The sequence below is a fragment of the Durio zibethinus genome, chromosome 16, assembly GCF_047325235.1.
Source record: "Durio zibethinus cultivar Kanyao isolate XHJ-2024 chromosome 16, ASM4732523v1, whole genome shotgun sequence".
NCBI classification, from domain to species: Eukaryota; Viridiplantae; Streptophyta; class Magnoliopsida; order Malvales; family Malvaceae; genus Durio; species Durio zibethinus.
In genome coordinates this window covers 20,255,503-20,276,615 of record NC_143177.1, presented here as the reverse complement: position 1 = coordinate 20,276,615, position 21,113 = coordinate 20,255,503, and the positions used below count along the sequence as shown (strand labels likewise).

At 28.2% G+C, this 21,113-nt stretch overlaps 2 protein-coding genes across 4 annotated transcripts; one reads left to right on the top strand and one right to left on the bottom strand.

The window, feature by feature from the left end:
- The first annotated feature begins 9,245 nt into the window (after positions 1-9,245).
- On the top strand, positions 9,246-14,177 carry LOC111294557 (mitochondrial import receptor subunit TOM40-1-like). The gene is made up of 11 exons (XM_022887931.2): positions 9,246-9,512; positions 10,462-10,543; positions 10,637-10,736; positions 10,851-10,946; positions 11,058-11,108; positions 11,343-11,408; positions 12,109-12,210; positions 12,846-12,914; positions 12,988-13,071; positions 13,527-13,622; positions 13,799-14,177. The coding sequence occupies exons 1-11, from the start codon at positions 9,374-9,376 to the stop codon at positions 13,850-13,852; spliced, it is 939 nt and encodes a 312-aa protein (XP_022743666.1). The 5' UTR covers positions 9,246-9,373; the 3' UTR covers positions 13,853-14,177.
- Positions 14,178-14,951: 774 nt separating this feature from the next.
- Positions 14,952-20,492, bottom strand: LOC111294528 (uncharacterized). 3 transcript variants are annotated; one of them, XM_022887895.2, is made up of 9 exons: positions 19,797-20,492; positions 19,021-19,220; positions 18,414-18,516; positions 18,236-18,301; positions 17,853-18,026; positions 17,664-17,760; positions 15,635-15,781; positions 15,426-15,551; positions 14,952-15,333 (listed from the first exon to the last, which is right to left on the bottom strand). In XM_022887895.2, exons 1-7 carry the CDS (start codon positions 20,147-20,149, stop codon positions 15,653-15,655), a joined length of 1,122 nt encoding a protein of 373 aa, XP_022743630.2. In that variant the 5' UTR covers positions 20,150-20,492; the 3' UTR covers positions 14,952-15,333; positions 15,426-15,551; positions 15,635-15,652. The 3 variants fall into 3 exon arrangements, with proteins under 3 accessions (XP_022743630.2, XP_022743621.2, XP_022743655.2); XM_022887886.2 differs by having other exon boundaries at positions 19,021-19,238; positions 19,797-20,448; XM_022887920.2 differs by lacking the exons at positions 14,952-15,333; positions 15,426-15,551 and having other exon boundaries at positions 15,731-15,781; positions 17,664-17,749; positions 19,021-19,238; positions 19,797-20,293.
- Between the last annotated feature and the right edge of the window lie 621 nt (positions 20,493-21,113).

Sequence of the window (21,113 nt, the reverse complement as noted above, 5' to 3'; positions counted from 1 at the left end):
ACTTTTATCTTAATATGCATATATATGATTAATTCATATTTCAAGATTATTTAATTATTCTCAATTGTATTAAATTATTCGCTTTTTTTTATCATTCAGATAGTTGAATGACCTAACGTGAATTATTCTAAGTAAAAATTATCAAGTAAAGTAAAATTGATTGTTTTTAGTAAATTCTTTCCAGAAGTGAAAAAATTCATTGGAACTATATTTTGAATATGTTTATATCAAAGTTACATTCATTCATGAAAATTTATGTTGTTAATATTGTAAATAAAATTATTATAGATTGTATAGGTATTACATAACAAGTTTATTATTCTTAGAATTGAAATTTTCTTAAAAAAACTAACAAGTAACAAGGTTAGGAATTTATTTTATTTTATTTTTTAAAATTATGTATTTTAATATTTTTATATAATAAAAATTTATGTATAATAAAAATTTTTAAATAAAAGAAAAATTAAGCTTTCAATTAATAGAATGCGCAATTACATTTAATTGATAGAAGCATCAATGAAAAATTATTTTAAGGAGAAACATGAGATGAAAAATTGATTGGTTATGCATAACTCTATCTTTTCAATATGACAAAGAAGGTTAGTGTTATATGATGTTTCAATGAAAAATATACAAATGTATTAATTTTAAATTTCTTTAGGATTAATATGAAACTATTTTATTTAAAAAAAATGGTATATTTATTCATTTTCTCTTTTATATCACTTGAAAAATGCTCATTATTGTATCAAAATTTTTAAGGTTATTATATCTAGTGATATTTATTCACAAGAATTGAAATTCATCAAATTAATTATCGCTTTACATCTAAAATAAAAAATTGTATTATAAATTATAATTTAACTAAACTTAACAACAATTTAAAGGCATTTATTAGCAAAATTAATTTGATAAATCTTTATCTAATTGTGTATTTAGTATTTCAATTATTTTAAAATTTGACTTTATATAATTTTGAGTTGAATTTTAGACGTGACTAATTAGGTTAAGTCAAGCTTTATTATTTACTTCTATTTATATTGTACTCAATTATTCACTTATGTACCTAAACAAATTTGATTCAATAATTGGTGTGTACTTTTCTTTGTTTAAAAAGTTAGATTCAAATCATCTTAAATTCAAATAAAAAATAAGTATACTTAATTTACTTTAATTGATATTTCACTTTAGAATTACCTTAAAATTAATTAATTAATTCTACCATAAAGACAATAAAAATAAAACATTGAAGATGAAGGGAAAAAAAAAAAAGCTTAAATAAGAAACTTTTAAATTGTTATGAAAAATAAATAACTAATATTGGATTTTAATTGGTTTGCTATTTCATTTCGAATTTTGGTTATATTCAATCATTTTAAGTTTTAAATAACTATTAAGTTATTGACTTCTTAAATAAATTAAAATCGAGTTAAGTTAGTTCATTTTTATAATTATATGTATTATATTATTTTTAATTAAATTAAAATTTAAAATAAGTAAAAAAATTATTTATACTTAATTTAGGTATTGAATTATTTCAAGTTTGAGTTGATTAATTCATATTATTTTAGTTATATTTTTAAAACACCAGTAAAAAACTTTAAAATAGAATTAGAACACAACACAATAAAATTTTAAGTGCAAAGTTAATGGAGAAACCAATAATAATTTTAGAAAAAAAATCCTTATGCCTAAATTTTGCAAAGATTAAAGGATATTTCTTTTTTTTTTAGAATTTTAAAATTCATATTGCAAAAATGTTAATATAGATAAACAAGACTATAATTATTCATTTGTTAATCAAGTTGTTATTATATGAATTTAGGGAAATAATTCAAACATTTCATTTGAAAGAGATCATATTATATTTTAAAATCATTCATAATGACACTATAAAGTTAAACATTATTTGGGTTGTTATTATCTCTTACAATTTTTTTTTACTCTTTTCAAATGGAGAAGTTAATTGACAACAAAATATCAAAAAAGTTATTTTGAATAATAGTAATAAGAATGAAGTAACAATTAAAAATATATTATTTTTTCATTTAGTAGAAGAAATTTTTTATGGAGAATGCAAAATATTTTTTACTTTTTTCAAATGGAGAAGTTATATTGGCATAAAAATATTAAAATAGTTATTTTGAATGATGGTAATAAAAATAAAGCAACAATTAAAAATATACTATCTTTTCGTTTAGTAAAAGAAATTTTTTATAGAGAAAGCAAAGTATATTTTAATCTTTTCCAAATGGAGAAGTAGATTAACATCAAAATATCAAAAAAGTTATTTTGAATGATAGTAATAAGAATAAAGCAACAATTAAAAATATATCATTTTTTTTTGTTTAGTAAAATAAATTTTTTATGAAGATTGCAAAGGCAATTATTGTGAATTTAATATTTTTAAAATTGTTATTTGTTTAATTTTTATAAATTCTATTTAGTAAATTTGTTCTCATTGCTTTTATCATATATGTAAAAAAATTTTTACCTAAAATTGTATACTTAAAAATATAAATATAAGACACAGTTTGTTACTTCTATTGGTGACATAATATTTTAAATATTTCAATATTTTATATGCAATTGTACTTCGCTAATAAATATGAAAATACATACACTAATAATTCAACCAAATCATCAATAAAGCTTATCTTAATATGTAATATTTTACTATGACTAAAAAAATATGAAGAATATCTTAGAAATATTGACTTAATATATATTGTATATACTTATTTAAATTAGTTTTAATATTTTCATTAGAATAAAAGTTAGGCTAAATATTCAATTTAGGACTAAATGTTTAGGGTGTTGTTCAATTCAAGACTAAACGTATTATTTAATTCAAATTAAGATCAAATGTTATTGATTTATAACATTTTACGATTTTTTTTACATAAAAAACCAATGTGGAACACACACGCCATTATCTCAGTTAATACAATGAATTATTATTGTTAAGGTGACTTTTTGCTTATTTGGCAAACACATTTGAAGTGAAAAAATAAAATAATATTAAAAATACAAATTATGCTTAGAATGTTGTTCTTTTTTTCTCATAAAAAACTAAAAATAAGTCACTAATTTACCTCTAACAATCTTTTTTCAGTAGATTGTAAATTTCAAACTAATCAATGTAGTCGGAGTATAAATAATTCATTATGAAAGAATCAAAGGAAGAAATCACAAGACTATCCAAAAACTTGCTACAAAAATATTTCAAATTCAAATTACATTTGAAATATTTTCAAATTTTATTCAAATTTTACACTCGTAAAAGAAATTGAACATCTATTAAAGAAAAACCTAATAAAAAATGACTAACTTGCTCTACTGATGGAGTTGGAGCAAATCCATCAACAACAAAGTGAGGATTGTTAAGTGTTTGCTGGGTCCAACTAAGGTCAAGCTAAGATTGGTGCTTGTATTAAAGTATCAGTTGGTTTTCCCCATCAATCATTGGATTCTATCATGAAAACTTAACCTCTCATTTCCTCATTTTGAGTTATCACCATAATATTTACCAACAAACAGCCACAAAAAAAAAGCCAACAAATAAAAAACAATTCATATGAAAAAAAAAAAAACCAAAACCCATTTCTAAAATCATCCCAACATTCAATTCGTGATAAGAAAATGAAAGTAGTCTTTTTATTTACTAAAGATGAAATTGGATTTTCATGATTAGAGTTGTAATAGTTTCAAACAAAATCCCTTATTTTCTTCGAAACCCATCGTTTCCTTCCTTCCATTTTTCACACCAAGGCTCAAACCTAAATTAGTTATGCCATTATTGATTCTAATATCATGTCGTTATCATGGATGCTATAAACAACCTAAACTTGGATGCCCATGTCATTCTTGTTAGTTTAATAAAGCAAAATTAAGCTCATTTTACTCAAAACTCAGCTATGTTATTACCACTTTCATATGCTTAATTGTAAAAACATTATCTTCTCTTTTTTTCTCCAACAACCATGTAAAAGAGTTTTAGACAAAAGAAAGATTTGAAAGATTTTAGAGAATGGGGAGATAAAAAAAAGTTTTAGAGAGAAGATGAAAAAAATGATAGATGTTAAAAAAAATTCATTTAACTTTTATTTTTTGATCTTATTTGTTGTTTACCATATTTTATATTTTTGACACGTGTTACCATTAAAGAGTTAACTATGCGTGTAAAAGTCTCAAATTGTTATAAGTCGTTAATGTTTGGTCGTGATTTGGATAAAATAATATATTTAGTCATAAATTGATCAACATCACAAACGTTTAGTCCTAAATTAAGCATTTAGCCAAAAAGTTATGATTTTAACAACTTATTATTATATGTTAAACTAGGAATAGTAAATTATGAGTATTTACTCATACTTTTCTAGTCATTTAAACTCCAAACTTTTTCTTTTTTCTTTTTCTACCTTACAAGTTACATAATCTATCATACATTGTAATTACTTTCTTTTTAGATATATTCAAATCAATAATAACATAGTAGTAGATAATTAATAATTTAGTAATTAATCATTAAAAACTTAAATGTAATTAGTATAACTTAGTTGTAATTAGTATAACTTAGTTGTAATTAGTATAACTTAGTTGTAATTATCAATAACTTATTAGTAAATTAATGATAATTTAAGTAAATGAATGATAATTTAGTAGTAGATAATTGATAACTTTTTAGTAAATCAGTAATAATATAATAATATATGCATAATATCTTAATGGTAAATTAATTATAATATAGTTGCAAATGCATAATAACATAATATTAAATCAATGATAACTTAAATAAAAAATAAGTGATAACTTAGTAGCAATAAATTGATAATAAGTTAATAATAAATCAGTTTTAGTTTAATAGTAATTAATTGACGACAGTAAATTATAAATAATTTAGTAATAAATCATAAATAATTAAGTAGTAAATAAATAATAAATTAGTAGTAAGTAATTGATAATTTAGTAGTTAATCATTGAAAACTTAAAAGTATATCAGTATAATTTAATAATAAATTATCGATAACATAATAGTTAATAAGTAATAACTTAATAATAAATTATGTATAATTTAATATAAATCAATAATAACTTACTGGTGAATAATAGATAATTTTGTGGTAAATCGAAAATAATTTTACAGTAAAATTAAGTAGTAAATTAATGATAACATAATAGTAAATATATAAAAATATAATAGTAAATTATTGATAATTTAGTAGTAAATTAATAATTTAGCAGTAAATCATTAATAACGTAATAGTAAATTACTAATAATTTAGTTATGAATTAGTGATAATTTAATAATAAATTAGTTAATCATTGATAATTTTTTAGTGTATTACTGGTAAATAATAATAAATTAGTTATAATTTTATAATAAATCATTAATAACTTAGTTTTAAATCACCAACAATTTAATAGAAATAATTTATAACTTAATAATAAATAATTCATAATTTAATGATAAATTATTCATAAATTAGAAGAAAATTATTAATAATTTAGTAGTAAATCATTAATAACTTAGTAATAAATAACTTATAATTTAATTATCAATCATTGATAATTTTTTTATACTTAAAATTGTCAAAAATTGAACCCTGATTACTAGCAAAAACAAAGTAAAAATTTTAATTTTAAAGCTAGGATAAACCTATCATTAACATATTCAATAAAAAAATTAGTGAAAAAAATTTATAAACTTAAATAAAACAGTACTATTATTATATAAAAAGAAAATCATCTCACATATTATCAGTGAATTTTTTAAATTAATGTTTTATAATTGTAAATACATAACAATAAATTAGTAAATCAATTATAGGTTAATAAAAAATAAGTAATAACTTAGTTGTTAATCATTGATAATTTAATAGTAAATTAGTTTCAGTTTAGTAATATTTAATTGATAAACTTAGTAGTAAATAATAAATAACTTAATATTAAATCAATGATAATTTAGTAATTAATCATTGAAAAATTAAAATTATATTAATATAATGTAATGGTAGTTAATTATTAAAACTTAATAGTTAAATAACTTAACAGTAAATTATGGGTAATTTAATATAAATTAGTAATAACATGATAATAAATTATGATTAATTTAATAATAAATCTGAGATGATTTTGTAATTTGTAATTGAAAACTAAATAATAAATCAATAATAATATAATAGTAAATGCATAATAACATAATAGTATATCATTGATAATTTAGATGTAAATTATTGGTAACTTAATAGTAAATTAATAATAACTTAGTTGTAAATCAGTGATAATTTAGTAGTAAATTAGTTAATTGTTGATAATTTTATCATAAATAATTGATAAATTAAATAGTAAATCAGTTATAACTTTATAATAAACCATCAGTAATTTAGAAGTAAATTATTAATAATTTAGTAGTAAATGATTCATAATGTAGTAGAAAATCAATAATAACTTAATTGTAAAGCAGTGATAATTTAGTAGTAAATTAGTTAATTATTGATAATTTATCATAAATAATTGATAAATTAAATAGTAAATCAGTTATAATTTTATAACAAATCATCAGTAATTTAGAAGTAAATTATTAATAATTTAGTAATAAATAATTCATAACTTAATAGAAAATCAATGATGACTTAATTGTCAATCATTTATAAATTTTTTATATTTAAAGTTGTTAGAAATTGAATCTTAGTTACTAGTAGAAATAAAGCTAGAGATTTCACTTTGAGATATTAGGATAAACCTATCTTAAACCTATTCAGTAAAAAAATTTAGTGAAAAATTCTAAGTTTGAATGAAATAATACTATTATTATATAAAGAGAAAATTATTTTATATTAGAATTGAAATCTCACTTTTTTACCAGAATCTATTATTAAATGTATTATGACACAAATTTTATCAATAACTACTAAAAATATATCATAAATTAGCATAAGGTTAATTATTAAAATTACATTAAGAGGTTATCAAAATTTTATCAATAGTTATTAAAATTATATTATAAGTTACCAAACTAATATCGAAAGTTATCAAAATTGTAGCTAAGGTTACCAAATTTTTTTAAAAAGTTATTAAAATAAAATTATATAAAAAATTATCAAATTTTATTTATATTATATCAAAATAAAAATTAAATTATTAGTATTTATCATTATTATTATAGTATAAAAAATTATTTATTGAAATGAACTTTTAAAAATAAGAATTACATAAGGTTATGCACGTGCCCAAAACTAATGCATATAAAGACAAATCCACTTAAATTGATATAAGTTTTCTTTTTTTTTTTTTTTTTTTAAATCCTTTGATCAAAATGGTTTTAATTTTAATCCAATAGTTAAAAAAGATTGTAACACTTACGCTAGTATAAGTGGATCATACTAACAGTGGAATTTTTAGATTTACAAGTAACGTTAAAAAAGTAACACATCTTTTAAGATATTTTTAAAAAAAATAAAAAAAATAATTAAAAATAAAAATGAGACATATGTCAATTTTTTAACACCATTTGTAGAATTAAAAATTTATAATGACATTGTCTCAAATATATATTCCTTTTGTTTTTTTTTTCTTTTTCTGACTTCTTTTAAGAGTTTCAATTTGCCTATTTATTACTAAAAGTACATTTGAATGAGCAGAGTGATTGACTTTAATAAAATTAAAAATAGCATTTGTTTAATTAGGTGAGATTAGATAATGTAATGATATAATTAAAAATAACGATGATGATATATATTTGAATACACATAATGACAGTGTATTAATTATATATTCCTTTCGTTTTTTTTTTCGACTTCTTTTAGGAGTTTCAATTTGCCTCTTTTTTATTAAGGGTACATTTTGAATAAGCAATATGATTGACTTTGATAAAATTAAAAATAACATTGGTTTAATTATGTAAGATTAGATATTGTAACGATATAATCAAAAACAATTATGAAGATATATATTTGAATACACATAATAATAGTAGTAAAAATTTTCATTTTCACATTAAGATAGCCAACTGTCATATGCAATGTAGTGGATTGCCCTAAAGTAGACCTAATCATAGATTGAGTTGGGTCCAGTTCGAGCCAGATCTAATATAATATTTCAATATTTTAAGCAAATTTAGGTCCGGCCCTACTCAATTTTTTAAGCATCATTTTTTACCTAAATCCAATTTTATATGTAATAATAAAATTTAAATTCACCAAAAGCATTGATATTTAAAATTAGAAAAAAAAGAATTTTTTTTTGTAAATTATTAATTTACCTAATTTAATTAATTTTAATTAAATTTATGAGTTATTTGGACTTGAGACCAATTTAATTTTATTGAATGTAATTTAAATTGGATCATTATTTTGTATAAAAAAAATAAGTTTTATCCTATAAGTAATAAAGAAAATTTGTCTTATTCATTATAAAAAATAAAGCAAATGAGTTTTGTCTCATTATAATAAAATATATTTTTTTAATTTTTAAGTTAGACTTTAAATGATAAAACTCAAACTCAATTTATTTTTTGATCGGTCATGTTTATTTGTTTAGACTTATTTAATATACTTAATATTCATATTTAAACTTTTTAAAATTTTGAAGGAATTTTTAAATTTGGATGAACTATTCGACCCATAAGCAAATTTACCCTAAAGTCTAATTATTTACTAAACCTTTCTTCATTCTGCATTGCAAAAACTATTAAATTACATCTTACAATACAATTAACTTAAAAAAAATTAAATTTGATCGAAATTATGGTGAAATCTAAATTTACCTTAAAGAATTTATTGGGATGATTATGACAATTACTAGTAATCTCGTATAGTCTATAATATCATCTGAAGCTAAACTACGAATCATATCTTTCAACAATCAAATCTTCAAAGTTTTCAAAATTTTCATTATTAATTTGTTTGAAACAACGATAATTAGTACAAAACAAATACTAGTTGACTTCACCCAATATTTACTTTGATCGACAATAATCATCATTCATCAACAAATACTCCGTTTGCATCCCCACCGTCCATCTCATTCTCATCATACTTAATTCCAAGCAGCAATATTCTAAAACCCTATTTTTTAGTAAAAAAAAAAAAGACTAAAACACTATTTAACCATCCATGATAAAACAAACAAAACTAAGGAAAAAACCGAAAAAATGAAAATTATTATTTTAAAAAAAGAAAGAAAAAGAAATAGAGGTGGACCCCTCCCGTAGGGAACGCGCACATAAAACCCTGCCTAAAACCCATAAGAAGCGCTGCCTCACTGCTGCAACTCCTCCCTGTGCCTCCTCTCCATCTCTTTTTCCTCTTCATACTCACGGTCGCGGCTGTTCGATTTTGCGTCAAATCCCTCAACAGAAGAGAAGAGAGAAATGGCGGGGCTTGTACCTCCAGGTACCGCGATTCCAGCCGACGCATCCAAGACGGCGCATACGAAAGCTGACGAGAAAATCGATTACATGAATCTCCCATGCCCTATTCCTTATGAAGAGATCCACCGCGAAGCTCTCAGTTAGTCTTCCCTTCTCACTTTATAATATATGGGTTTTCGTTTTATTCTTTTATTTCTTGATTAATAGCTAAGTCTTGAGATTATTCTTTTATTTGAAACCTTGTTTGGTCTTTTATTGATCTGTATTGGCTTATGCGGAATTATATGACTTGGCATTTTGAGTAGAGATGGTGAAGTTAGTTGTGTGGAGGCGCCGCAGATTCGGTTTTTGGTTTGGTTGTTAAACCCCTTTCTTAAAACCCTAGTCTGCTCTGATTAGTGAAAAAAGATGATTCTTTTTTTGGTATTTCTGTATGAGTCACAAAAATCAAAATTTAAATATCTCTTTTTTGTAAGAATAGGGAAAGGTTTTGATTTTTGGTTAATCTTAAGTGCAAATTTTATAAATGCAGTTGCTTCTTAGAATTGGGGACAACAGGTTCTTTGGGTTTCATAAATGGGCAATTATATTACTAATAACACACCCAACTTCCAAGGGGTTATAATAGTAGTGTGTAAAGCTGGTGGGTAACGAGCATGGCCAGTGAATTGAAATGTTTGGCAATAAGAGAAAAATAAAGGTTTATTAGGGAACTAAAAGCATGTGAGAGTGATACACTACTATGGTTGTTGGTGAAGATGATGTTAGGTTCTTGAGATATGATTAAGTTTTTCTGTGAATCTTTATCTTGTGTGCTTTGAGATGTATGTTTAATTTAATGTTTAATATCTTTATCAGGGTGGCATCTATTTTCCTAATTTGTGCCTATCAAAGTGTTGACGAATATCCACTTTTTTTTTCCTAATTTTATTGTCTAATCATGTACCTCTACAAGTTTTGAATTCTAGGGTATCATGATGCATCTATAGCGGGATTATTATGTAGAAAAAAAAATGACTTAAAATAGTGGTTAGGGTCTGTTGTTTTTCATGAAAAATTAATGTTTATTCCTTGAACATGTCTGGCAGTGTCTCTGAAGCCAGAAACTTTTGAAGGATTACGATTTGATTTCACCAAAGGGCTAAATCAGAAATTCTCACTCAGTCACAGGTGGCTCTTTGAGATTTTTGGTTTTTTATGCTTTTCTTATGTATTTTCTCTATAAGTAATAACAGTATCCATGCATTCCCAATCATCTCTCAGTGTGCTTATGGGCCCAACAGAACTTCCTTCTCAATCTGGTGAAACCATTAAAATTCCTACTGCTCACTATGAATTTGGTGCCAATTTTATTGACCCAAATGTAGGTGGCTTCTCTCATTATATTTACTCTTCCAGTGTCATCCTATTGTCCTCCTAAATTATTTTATCTTACTAAGTCAATCTAATAGTGGGATCAATTATGGGGTTTCCACAGTTGATGCTTATAGGGAGGATGCTGACTGATGGTAGACTCAATGCAAGAGTGAAATGGGATTTGACTGACAATCTAACCGTGAAAGCTAATGCCCAGGTAAATAGTGTTTTCATTTATTCTTTAAGCTCTTGTTTTCTTGTTTGCAGGTAGAATATATGGTTTTTCATTTGTAAGCTAGTCTATAACTTTATCTTTTTCCTGTTCCAGCTCACAAATGAGCCTCATATGTCACATTGCATGGTCAACTTTGATTACAAGGTTAGTCACTCTTAAACTAAATTATATCTTGGCTAGTTGGTTTTGGTTTGTGCCTGTATTTTCTTTATGTTATTGTGAGTGTGATATCTCATATTCTGATTTTTTTTTCTTTTGATTTTATTCATCATTTTTGGGAGCTATTTTTATGCTTGTAAACAAATTTGTGTGGTGGCCTGCTGCCATGAAATATAAGCTTGCATTTTGTCTTTTGACATTTTTCTTTTCCTTGTATAGGGTAAAGATTACAGGTCTCAGTTTCAAATGGGAAATGCTGCTTTATTTGGAGCTAGTTATATCCAGGTAAATTATATGAAGCCACATTATATCTGTTGAATTGATACTTAGTATAATGGACAAGTTATTGGATCATCTGTACATTGAAAAATAACTTGTACTATACCTAGGTGCAAAATAATGTGGACTTTGCAATTTCTCTATGCATTGCTAATCCTGAGATGTATGCTTGCAAAAAATTAACATGAAGACAGGATTGTATCTGCTAGTTAAACTAACCACAGATGATGCCTTCACAAAAGGATTACTCACCATTGTGTTGTCAAGTGACTATAGCAATGGTATATCCTGCTAGAAGTTTTCCTGTTACTTTTGTTTATGTATGTGTCTGTGTTACCCTGCCTAATCATGCTGTAGGACTAGGATCATTCATCACAATCAGTGGACAAATGCTTTTTCTTGAAGAGTACATATAAGAATGTGATGATGCAAGCTTTCACATTTGTTGTTTCTGCAGATGCGGTGCCTTATTTTTAATGCTATGGTTTAGCTTCCTTGTTTTAAATAAGAAATACTATACATATATTGATAGTGATGGAAGCAACCTAGACTTCCTGTGCCAAAGGCCTTCTGCATTTTGCATTTTCTTTGTTGTTTTAGAGAGGCATTGCATAGCATTCATCATCAATCTTCTTGTGAATCCATTACTTCTGTAATTGTGATTGTGCTGTTATCAATATACTGAATCTATGCCATATTTGTGCAGAGTGTGACACCACATTTATCCTTGGGTGGTGAAGTATTTTGGGCTGGTCAGCACCGAAAGTCGGGCGTTGGTTATGCTGGCCGATATGAAACAGATAAGATGGTAATTTAGCGTGGTTTCTTCCTTTATAACTGGCTTTTCAATATTTATTTTTGCAATAATTAGTGGGTGCTGTTTATTACTCCCTAATATGTTTCTAAACCTGTTATAAAGGTAGGGTTGTCATATAGATCCCTAACCAAAATATTGAATATGGTAGCCAATTTCTGAGAATCAGGATGTCCTTTCTTTTTAATGACTTGCAACATTTCCAAAGTATGGAAGTGGTGGACCAAGTCATTGGAATCAAGGACATGGTTTAATGCTGTCTTTCTGAAGGTGAAACTGAATGTGCATTCAAAACTAGTTAATGCAAAGATTAATGTTTGGCACATTCTGATCTTGTGTCGCCTGTGTTATAGACCCATGAAAAACTCTTCAGCATTTAAACTCCTGTTCATGAAGTTTCTGGATTTTCAGAAATACTGTTCCTCTGGTCCCTGAATATTTGATATCAATGCTTCTTCTAAGCAGACTTTTAATCCTTAAAATAGTTAATTCACTTCTTCCCCACCAATTTTTTGCCTTACCCCTGCCAAGGATAACTTCTTGTAGGCATGGAATTCAAATGTTATCGTTAGAAATATTCTCTGTTTGCTTTATGCACATATAACTAACCTAAGCACTCTCTGCCTCAGGTTGCCACAGGGCAAGTTGCAAGTACTGGAATGGTTGCTTTGAGCTATGTTCAGAAGGTATCTGAGAAGGTAAGAACTTTTTCCTCCTAATAATATGCAATTTGTTTTGATGTCATTCTTACATAATTTTGTTGCTATCAAGGTTTCTCTCGCGACAGATTTCATGTATAACTACATGTCAAGAGATGTAACAGCAAGTGTTGGCTATGATTACATCCTTAGACAGGTAAGTTTTGGGTTGCTAGATTTTCAATATTAATGCACATTGATGTTTTTTCATGTCTATAGACATTAGAATTTAGTATTTATATTGTTTTACTCGTGCATATTACCTTCTCAATATCATCAAAAAATAACTTTGTGACACAGTCTTTTCTTTCCTCTATTCTCTGGGAAAGGGGAGGGTTGACTTTTAAACATGATAGACCTCTTACGGGCAGTTATCAATTTTAATGGAGTTAAATAAAGGGAGTAGACCTAGGGCAGCGGGAGGAAACATGAACAACTACAATGGGTAATTTAGTAAGACATCCAAAGAAGCAAAGCTACTTTTTGTTATGAAATTTTTTGACATCAGTTTAGATTTTTCTTTAGTTGTATTCCAGCAAAATTGTTCTAACAAGTAATAGAATGGATCTAACTGGACCATCATTATGGTCAATCGATTTGTCATGTTTTCAGAGTCGCTTGAGGGGAAAGATTGATTCAAATGGATGCACTGCTGCTTATCTGGAAGAGCGGTTAAATATGGGCCTAAATTTTATTCTCTCTGCGGAGGTAAGATAACTTACGTAAGAAAGAGATTTGCAATTATACACCTAGAGAAGTTTTGATTAGTTGCTTTGCTATTGCTTATGAATGTGTTGCCAATAATCCTTTATGTTTTAACATTCTTATTTATTTGTCTTGATTGATCAAGCAGTGAAGTTGGTGTTTCTTGACATGTTTTGCAGATAGATCATAAGAAGAACGACTACAAATTTGGATTTGGATTGACTGTAGGGTGATTCAATTTCCACGTAAAAGCAGTTGAAGAAGTTTCTTGTGTTTCCATTTAGCATGTGGTTGAAGATTAAAGAATTGAGTTTGTACTGGAAACTGATGTTTATTGGCGGGGCAGCAGGAGCTGCTGGAGCTATTTTAACAGTTGTTGGTATCGATTTGGCCGGTTTAGAGCTTCCCGTTTTGACTTTAGAGCTGTAGCATTTGTTAAGAAATTAATGCAATTTGAGATGTTTGTTACTCTAATAATAATATTCAGAATCCAAACAGCTTGTGACCTGAGATGAAGGCATAAAAGTTGCTACAAAAGTTCTCTTTCACCATTTGAAATTTCCTGTTTACGTTCTTTTTTTTGGGAGCATCAAATTCCCTTGTAGAGAAATAAATTAAGCAGCTATAACATTGAAAACATTTGACGGCTCCTGCTCACCACCCCCAGCAAGCTTGGCAAGGGGGTCTGAAGGAGATATATACATAGTGAGGGATTAATTTATCAGTGAAAATTTTTTTAATCATCGATTTCAATAACACTTAATAAATAAGATTAAATAATTTTTTTTGACTTGTCTCTGTCATCACTTAATGAAAGCAATAATTAGAAAAAGATGTAAAAATATATAAAATTTTTTTCTGTAAGTTGATCTCTCCTCTCTCCCTCTATATATATAACCACCTTAACCACAAAATAAACAAGCCATTTTAATCTACTTTTGAGGATACAGTCTAGGTCTCAATCAAACAGCCATTGATATAAATAATGCATGATTTTACTTGTTTTATATCAAACAATTGCACTTGAATTGGTATTACCTTTTAATCAAATTTCACATTTTGCTGTCACTTTTAGCTTACAACAATTCTTTAACTTCAAAACTGAGGGACCGACTCTGGATCTTAGTTACAAAATACAAATTGTGAAGATGAATGCCCACATTATTATTAAAAATCTAACACTTCTTAAGACCAGGTATACAAATCTCGGTGGGTTGAGTATAATGGACCTGAATCTGAAATAATTTCAAAAAAGATTATAGCTCCAAATAAAGATGCAAGAAACTGCATAGAAAATAAAATTAAAAAAAAAAAAAAAAAAACCTTGACCAATTATGAATCTTGTCTGGGACAAAGTTATTCATATGTTAATATCTGCCAATGATGCATCTATTTTTCAATTTTGTAAGCATATTCTGTCACACTTAAGCATAAGCTCTTAAATACTTAAAATACAAACTCCCCTGCAAAGTTTATTAGAGGCCAACTAATTAATTCTAATACCTGCCCCTCATGACCAACAAATCAGGATTAATGTTCATAGTACACATGTCAACTGGATCATCAAATTTTTGAAAGCCTTGAAAACTTCAAAATATGAAACATCAAGTATCATCAAGTATACACTCTGATAAATGTATGTATATCAGAAAGATGAAATTCAAGGACCAGCTAATTGTGAAAAAGGCCTCCAAAACAAGCAAAGACCCATAATCTGCAATGAACAATAACAACTTGAACCAGCTGATAGATAGAATAAAACCTGAAAAAAAGGGGGTAATCAAATAATAGAGAACAAGAACTCACCATGGATAGCAACACTGATAGCAGAACCTTCGTTGAAATTGTAGAAAGTTTTTCTTAATTACTAATTATATAATGCATACAAGTCTTGCTAGAAAAGAGTTTGAATTCTATTGCTGCCCTTGTGTTCTGCAAAATTATGGCAAAAAGAGATCCATTATGCAAAGACAGACAATGATAAGAAAAAAAAGATTACTGACGGTTCCTCTTACCTATCATGAAATTAGCATTTAGCGAAACTCATCGTGGTATTCATAGTCATCTTCATCTTCATCATCATTGAAGATGGCACTATAAAATACATATGGGTTGTCAATCATCTCAACTAAGCTTAAGCGACCATCTTTATCTGAATCTGCCTGCAATTAAATTATCAAAACATTCAATAACGGAGAGGCAATGGATAAGGAAGTCCAAGAGGAACAGGGGATTTGAACGTCGGACTTTATTCCTCTTAAGGAAAGGCAACAACCACAAGGCAAGCCTTGGTTGAGAGAGATGCCAAACTTAAAATTTTCATTTCATTTCATCCAAAAGGTTGCAAGAAACTCATTTCCTTATGCAAGAACATTCAATCTAATACAAAGACCATAATATTTGTGGACGCCAATCATAAAAAATAAGAAGAAGAAGAATAATAAGTCAATACTGGTAGTAACCAAGTTATCACCTTCAACACATTAGCATAATATAAGGTAAAGAGATTTCTAGGACTTCGAAAAAGAGCATGTATGAGAAAGGGGGAGTATTTATTTTATACCTTGCCTTAAACATTTTCCATGAGGAAAGTCATTATAATTAGATTCATGCAGAGTGAGTTGTTACAACCATTGCCAGGGAATTCCATAATGCCATAAAGATACATAGAAAAAATTCTTACACTGTTGGTATTAGGTCTCCTTGGTTATGGTTACGAAAACCATGATATTAACTATTAAAATAATAATGACAGGAATGGTCTTAGTATTAAGACTCCTCCATCCTATAATGAATGATACTTTTCAAAATGTACAAACCTTAAGAATGCATGAATGCATTACTGTTTCTAATAGCCGTCTCTTTCCAGCTGGTATAACTTTGTCCTGTTTTAAAACATAGGCTAATATTGAGCATAAAGCATTTAATGTTTTCAGTTTAAGTAATGTTTCACTTATCTTCTGCTGTCCCTAAAAGGGAAGGGCAAAGGGATCAAAGATTATGACTCTGACTAGTACTAACAATGTTGTCAAGGTGCAGCGCCTAGGCACTAAGGTGCAGCACCAGGAAACAAAAGCGCCTCATACCCCTTTGGACGAGATAAATTTGATCAGATGCACCTAGGTGTGCTTTTTTGTTAGGCAGTGGGTGCAAAAAACACCCATCTGATTGAATTTCTCATTCATTTCTTTTCTTTTCATTTCTAATATATTTTTCTAATTGTACCCTTAATAGTAAAAAAAGGGACAGTGTCAAACTCTACTTCTCAATGTATAAGTATTCAACAACAAACTTGGGACCATAAAGAAATCATGTTTGCAAAAAAAAAAAAAAAGGAAAAAGGAAAAAGGAAATTTTGCATGTTTTGTAGGATAAAAAAGGATCACTCTTTAGAGTTTATTATCAGAATTAAATGTCTTTAAGCTTGTTTTATACAGACATTATTTTATACACGTGCACACGCACACGCACACGCACACGCACACACACACACACATATCTATTGTACCTCACTTCATTCAGGTGAGTGATCTTTTTGCGCCTTGCACATCAGGCAATATAAGAGTTCTAGCGGCTACAGTGCACCTTGCACCCTTGACACACTGAGTGCTAACATCTGTTTTTGTTCGTCACGTTTCTCATCATAATTGATTTAATAATTATTCTTTTTTCTTTACAAAATTTAAATTTGTTATGCTCTATTTGTTTGGAACTTTAATTTTCCACTAAAAATTTCTTTGTTTGAATAATATAATTGAAATCATTAATTGCATTGCCTTTAAATTTCATTATACCAAACTAAAATATAACACTTAAGACTCCATTGCATTATTCTCTTCCTAACCCATCAATTTTCACATTACATTACATTCCAAGTACAAGTGCACAGCTAAACATTGTCCAAATGAAATATGTGGCTTCAGCAAAATACTTCTAATAAAAGGTGATTCCAATTATCAAACAGAAAAGAATAAAGTCGAACATTAGAGAACTCAAACATATATGCATGCATAGTAAAGCTCAATTATTTGGTGTCATATATACCTGTGATATGGTATAATCTGCTTGCTGTTTTGCATAGTACCGCTCTGATGGATGAAGTTTCCCAATTATTGGTAGTAGCTCTTCATCTGACAAGAATCTGTTAATAGGATGTACCACAAATTTAACTATCCAGACAACTAAGTTCTCAATTCAACCATGACACTAAACATCAAAAGTTCATACAAGTACCTGTCACCATCTTTATCAAGCTGGCTAAACAACCGTTTAGCCAGGGTCTCCATTGAGTCATCAGATGGATGGGAAGAGTTATGACTTTCTTCATCATAGTTTCTTACCAAGTCAAATAGCCCATGAAAAAATTCATTAAAATTAACCTTCCCATCTTTGTCTGTATCTCTTTCCCTGAAGAGGAAAAAGAAGCAAAATTAATAGGCAAAAGTAGAAAAGGCAGATCAAATGCAAATGGGATAACATGGCCAAAAGTTGGAAATTGTTTTCGTTATTTCTTGAACTCAAAATATATAATTTAAGCATGAGTTTGTTCATTTTTATGAGTACAGGCAAATACGACTATCATAGGGAATAAGGAAAAGAAATAAAACTCAGGTTACCTTACTTCCTCCTTGCACAACCATTGAAGCAACTTTGGGTTTTTGCTGTCAGCTGGGTGCAGAAAGCTAGGAAAACACCAAACATAAAAATTAGAGGAAGAGAAATAGCAGCAACTGAAAAAAACCCCTTTTGCTGGGAGAAGATCAATTGAAACTTGTTATAGAATTTAGTTCTTACTCATTGAACTCAGTTAAATTCAATAAACCATCCCCGTCGGCATCTGATGCATTAAAATGTCCCTCTTTCCACCAGCCCATATCATAGGCAAAAGAAGTGTTGTCTAGAAAAGGAAGCACAAATAAGTCACCATCTCTAAAGATTATTATCTGCCAAATTAAACAGAAATCAATTACCATATCCAAGTTTCATCATAGTGGTCATGATTGAAAGCAAGATAAAATCCATACATAGACTAGAATTGTCATAAAGGTTTGCTCTATGTTTCTATCACAAAGAATACGATAAGTACCAACTTGTCACTCATGGCAGGAAACAACAGAACATAGATGTTTATATTGTTCTGGCTTAATGTTACTACATCTGTCAAAAAATTTGAAAACTACTTCAAAGGATGCCTTCATAGATTCGCAAAAAGGAATTGAAAGATATATAAAGCTAATTTCTGTAATAAAAAAAATGTGCACAACCATCCATTAACCACCTCAAGGCAAATAATAACTTAGAAACAAAAACAAACCAAAATCACATTAAAAAAAAAAATCACTAAGGCGTAGTTTCATAATATGAATTAGAATTTAGTAAAATAATGTTAGAGATCACTGACCATTGTTCACCCAACTGGGAGGCTCATACTCTGTATGTGAAATTAATCCATCATGATTTTTATCATGAATCTCCATCTCCCTCTGAGTCCTGTGCAAGACTTCCCTTGCAGCCAGCTGCAGGGTCCACTCAGTCAACTCATTCTCAGTCACAAACCCATCTGCTGGGTCCACATCAATCTTTGGAAACAGCAATACCAACCTGTTCATTACATTAAACCTCCACTCAAACAACATCTATCAAAATGTTAGTGTCAACGTGCATGTTCGTAGACGAGGATATAAATACAGGTTCAAGGTTTACATAAATTGTGCCATGATGCAAAGATACACACAGTAGTATCAGTTTATATTACCAACCAAATCATCACAATGTACTCGAAACAACTAAGCATACTCACATCTCAATCATTACAACAATAAAGACACCTATCATGCTTCCTATAAAGCACACGAAAAACTACAAGACTTACACAAAAACATAAGCATTAGTACATAAGCTAAAATTAACTACCAACAATTATTATGATTAGATCTGCTCCATAAATTCACACCTGCATGTAATTGACAGGGATAAAAGAAGCATCATTGTGAACAAGTACATGCAGCTCATAAATAGTAGTAATTATTTAAGAACATTACTTGATCAAGCACCCATTTTTAACTAAAATTAGCAGCTAAAACATTGATTAAAGCTACAAACATTCAACCCTTAATAACAAAAACAGAAAAAAAAAAGTAGTAACATGAATTTAAAAGCAAATGTAATAGCACCAACCTATTGGTAACATTGAACTTGTCCTCATCATTCAAATAATCCTCAGCGTTCATGAAATCCTCCCACTCGGGCTGCGACTCTTCAGCCGGTGCGGGGTCATGCGTAAACTCAGGATGGGAATGCTTGAAGTACTGCTTCTCCCATTGGCGGTCTTCACGGTGGCGCTCGAAGTCGGCCACGAGTGGGTCAAAAGGAACAGGCTCGTGGATGGTGGGGTTGCTGAAGCTAAAGGAAGAGCGGAGCTTGAGGCGACGGTGGCGGTTGTGGGAGGAGTGTTTCCTAGGGGCATAAGAGATGAGGAAGAGGATTAGAAGAGCCACTGTGAAGTACAAAATGGCTGAAACTTTTCCCATATTTGGAAAGTACCCAAAAGTTGACGGAATATAAAAAGAATAAGAGAGAGAGATCTGGCCTCTAGGAGAATAATGGGAAAATTTTGGGCAAAAGATCTAATCAAAGGAACAAAAAATTAAAAAAAAAAAAATTGCAGAGAAGATAAAGAAAGGGTTTAGAGTTATGAAGAGGTTTTGAAGGATTTGGACTGAGAATGGAAAAAGGAAGGAAGGAGTGACGATGGGCCCATGGGACGGAAGTCTGTCTCTTCGATCTTTGAAATATTCCGAAGGATTGAATCCCGGTGCCGCAACCTCCCAGCGTACCAAAATAAAAAATGAAATAAATAATTTCTTGGCCTTTGAACGTACGAAAATAAAAAATTAAATAATAAATTGTTTTTCAAACATAAGACTTTTCAATGAATGTACCACGTGGCACGCTTTAATTTTTTTTTAACTTTTTTTATTCTCTTTCTTCTTCGTAACCTTTTCTATATTCTCTATCAAAAACCATTTTTTCCTTTCTCACGTTACGTCCAACAATTTTTTTTTTTTGGCCAAAAATCAGCCCTTCTCTTCATTTCTCATTCATGTTTTCAGCTATTTCTTATGTTCCACAAGAAACTATCTAAAAAAAACCTAATACTTCTTTGGTTTTTTTTTATTGTTGTTGTCAATATAGACTTTGGCCGCAACTCCTTCCTCCTTTCCTTTTCTCTTTTTTCTTCTCTTGACATCAATTAACTCCTTTTTATTCATTATTCTCAATTTTTTTTACTACAAAAGTTGAGAAACTAAGTCAGTCCTTTAAAAAAAAATTGTCCATTGAAATATTTTTCTTTGATTTTACCCAAATATTCAATTTTTTAGGATTTAAATCCGATTCAGTATCATTTTTACTCTTTAGTTTAGATCAAAGTTTGAATTATAGGTTTTTATGGTCATTTTTAGTCAATTTTTTAGGTTATTTAAATTCGATTGA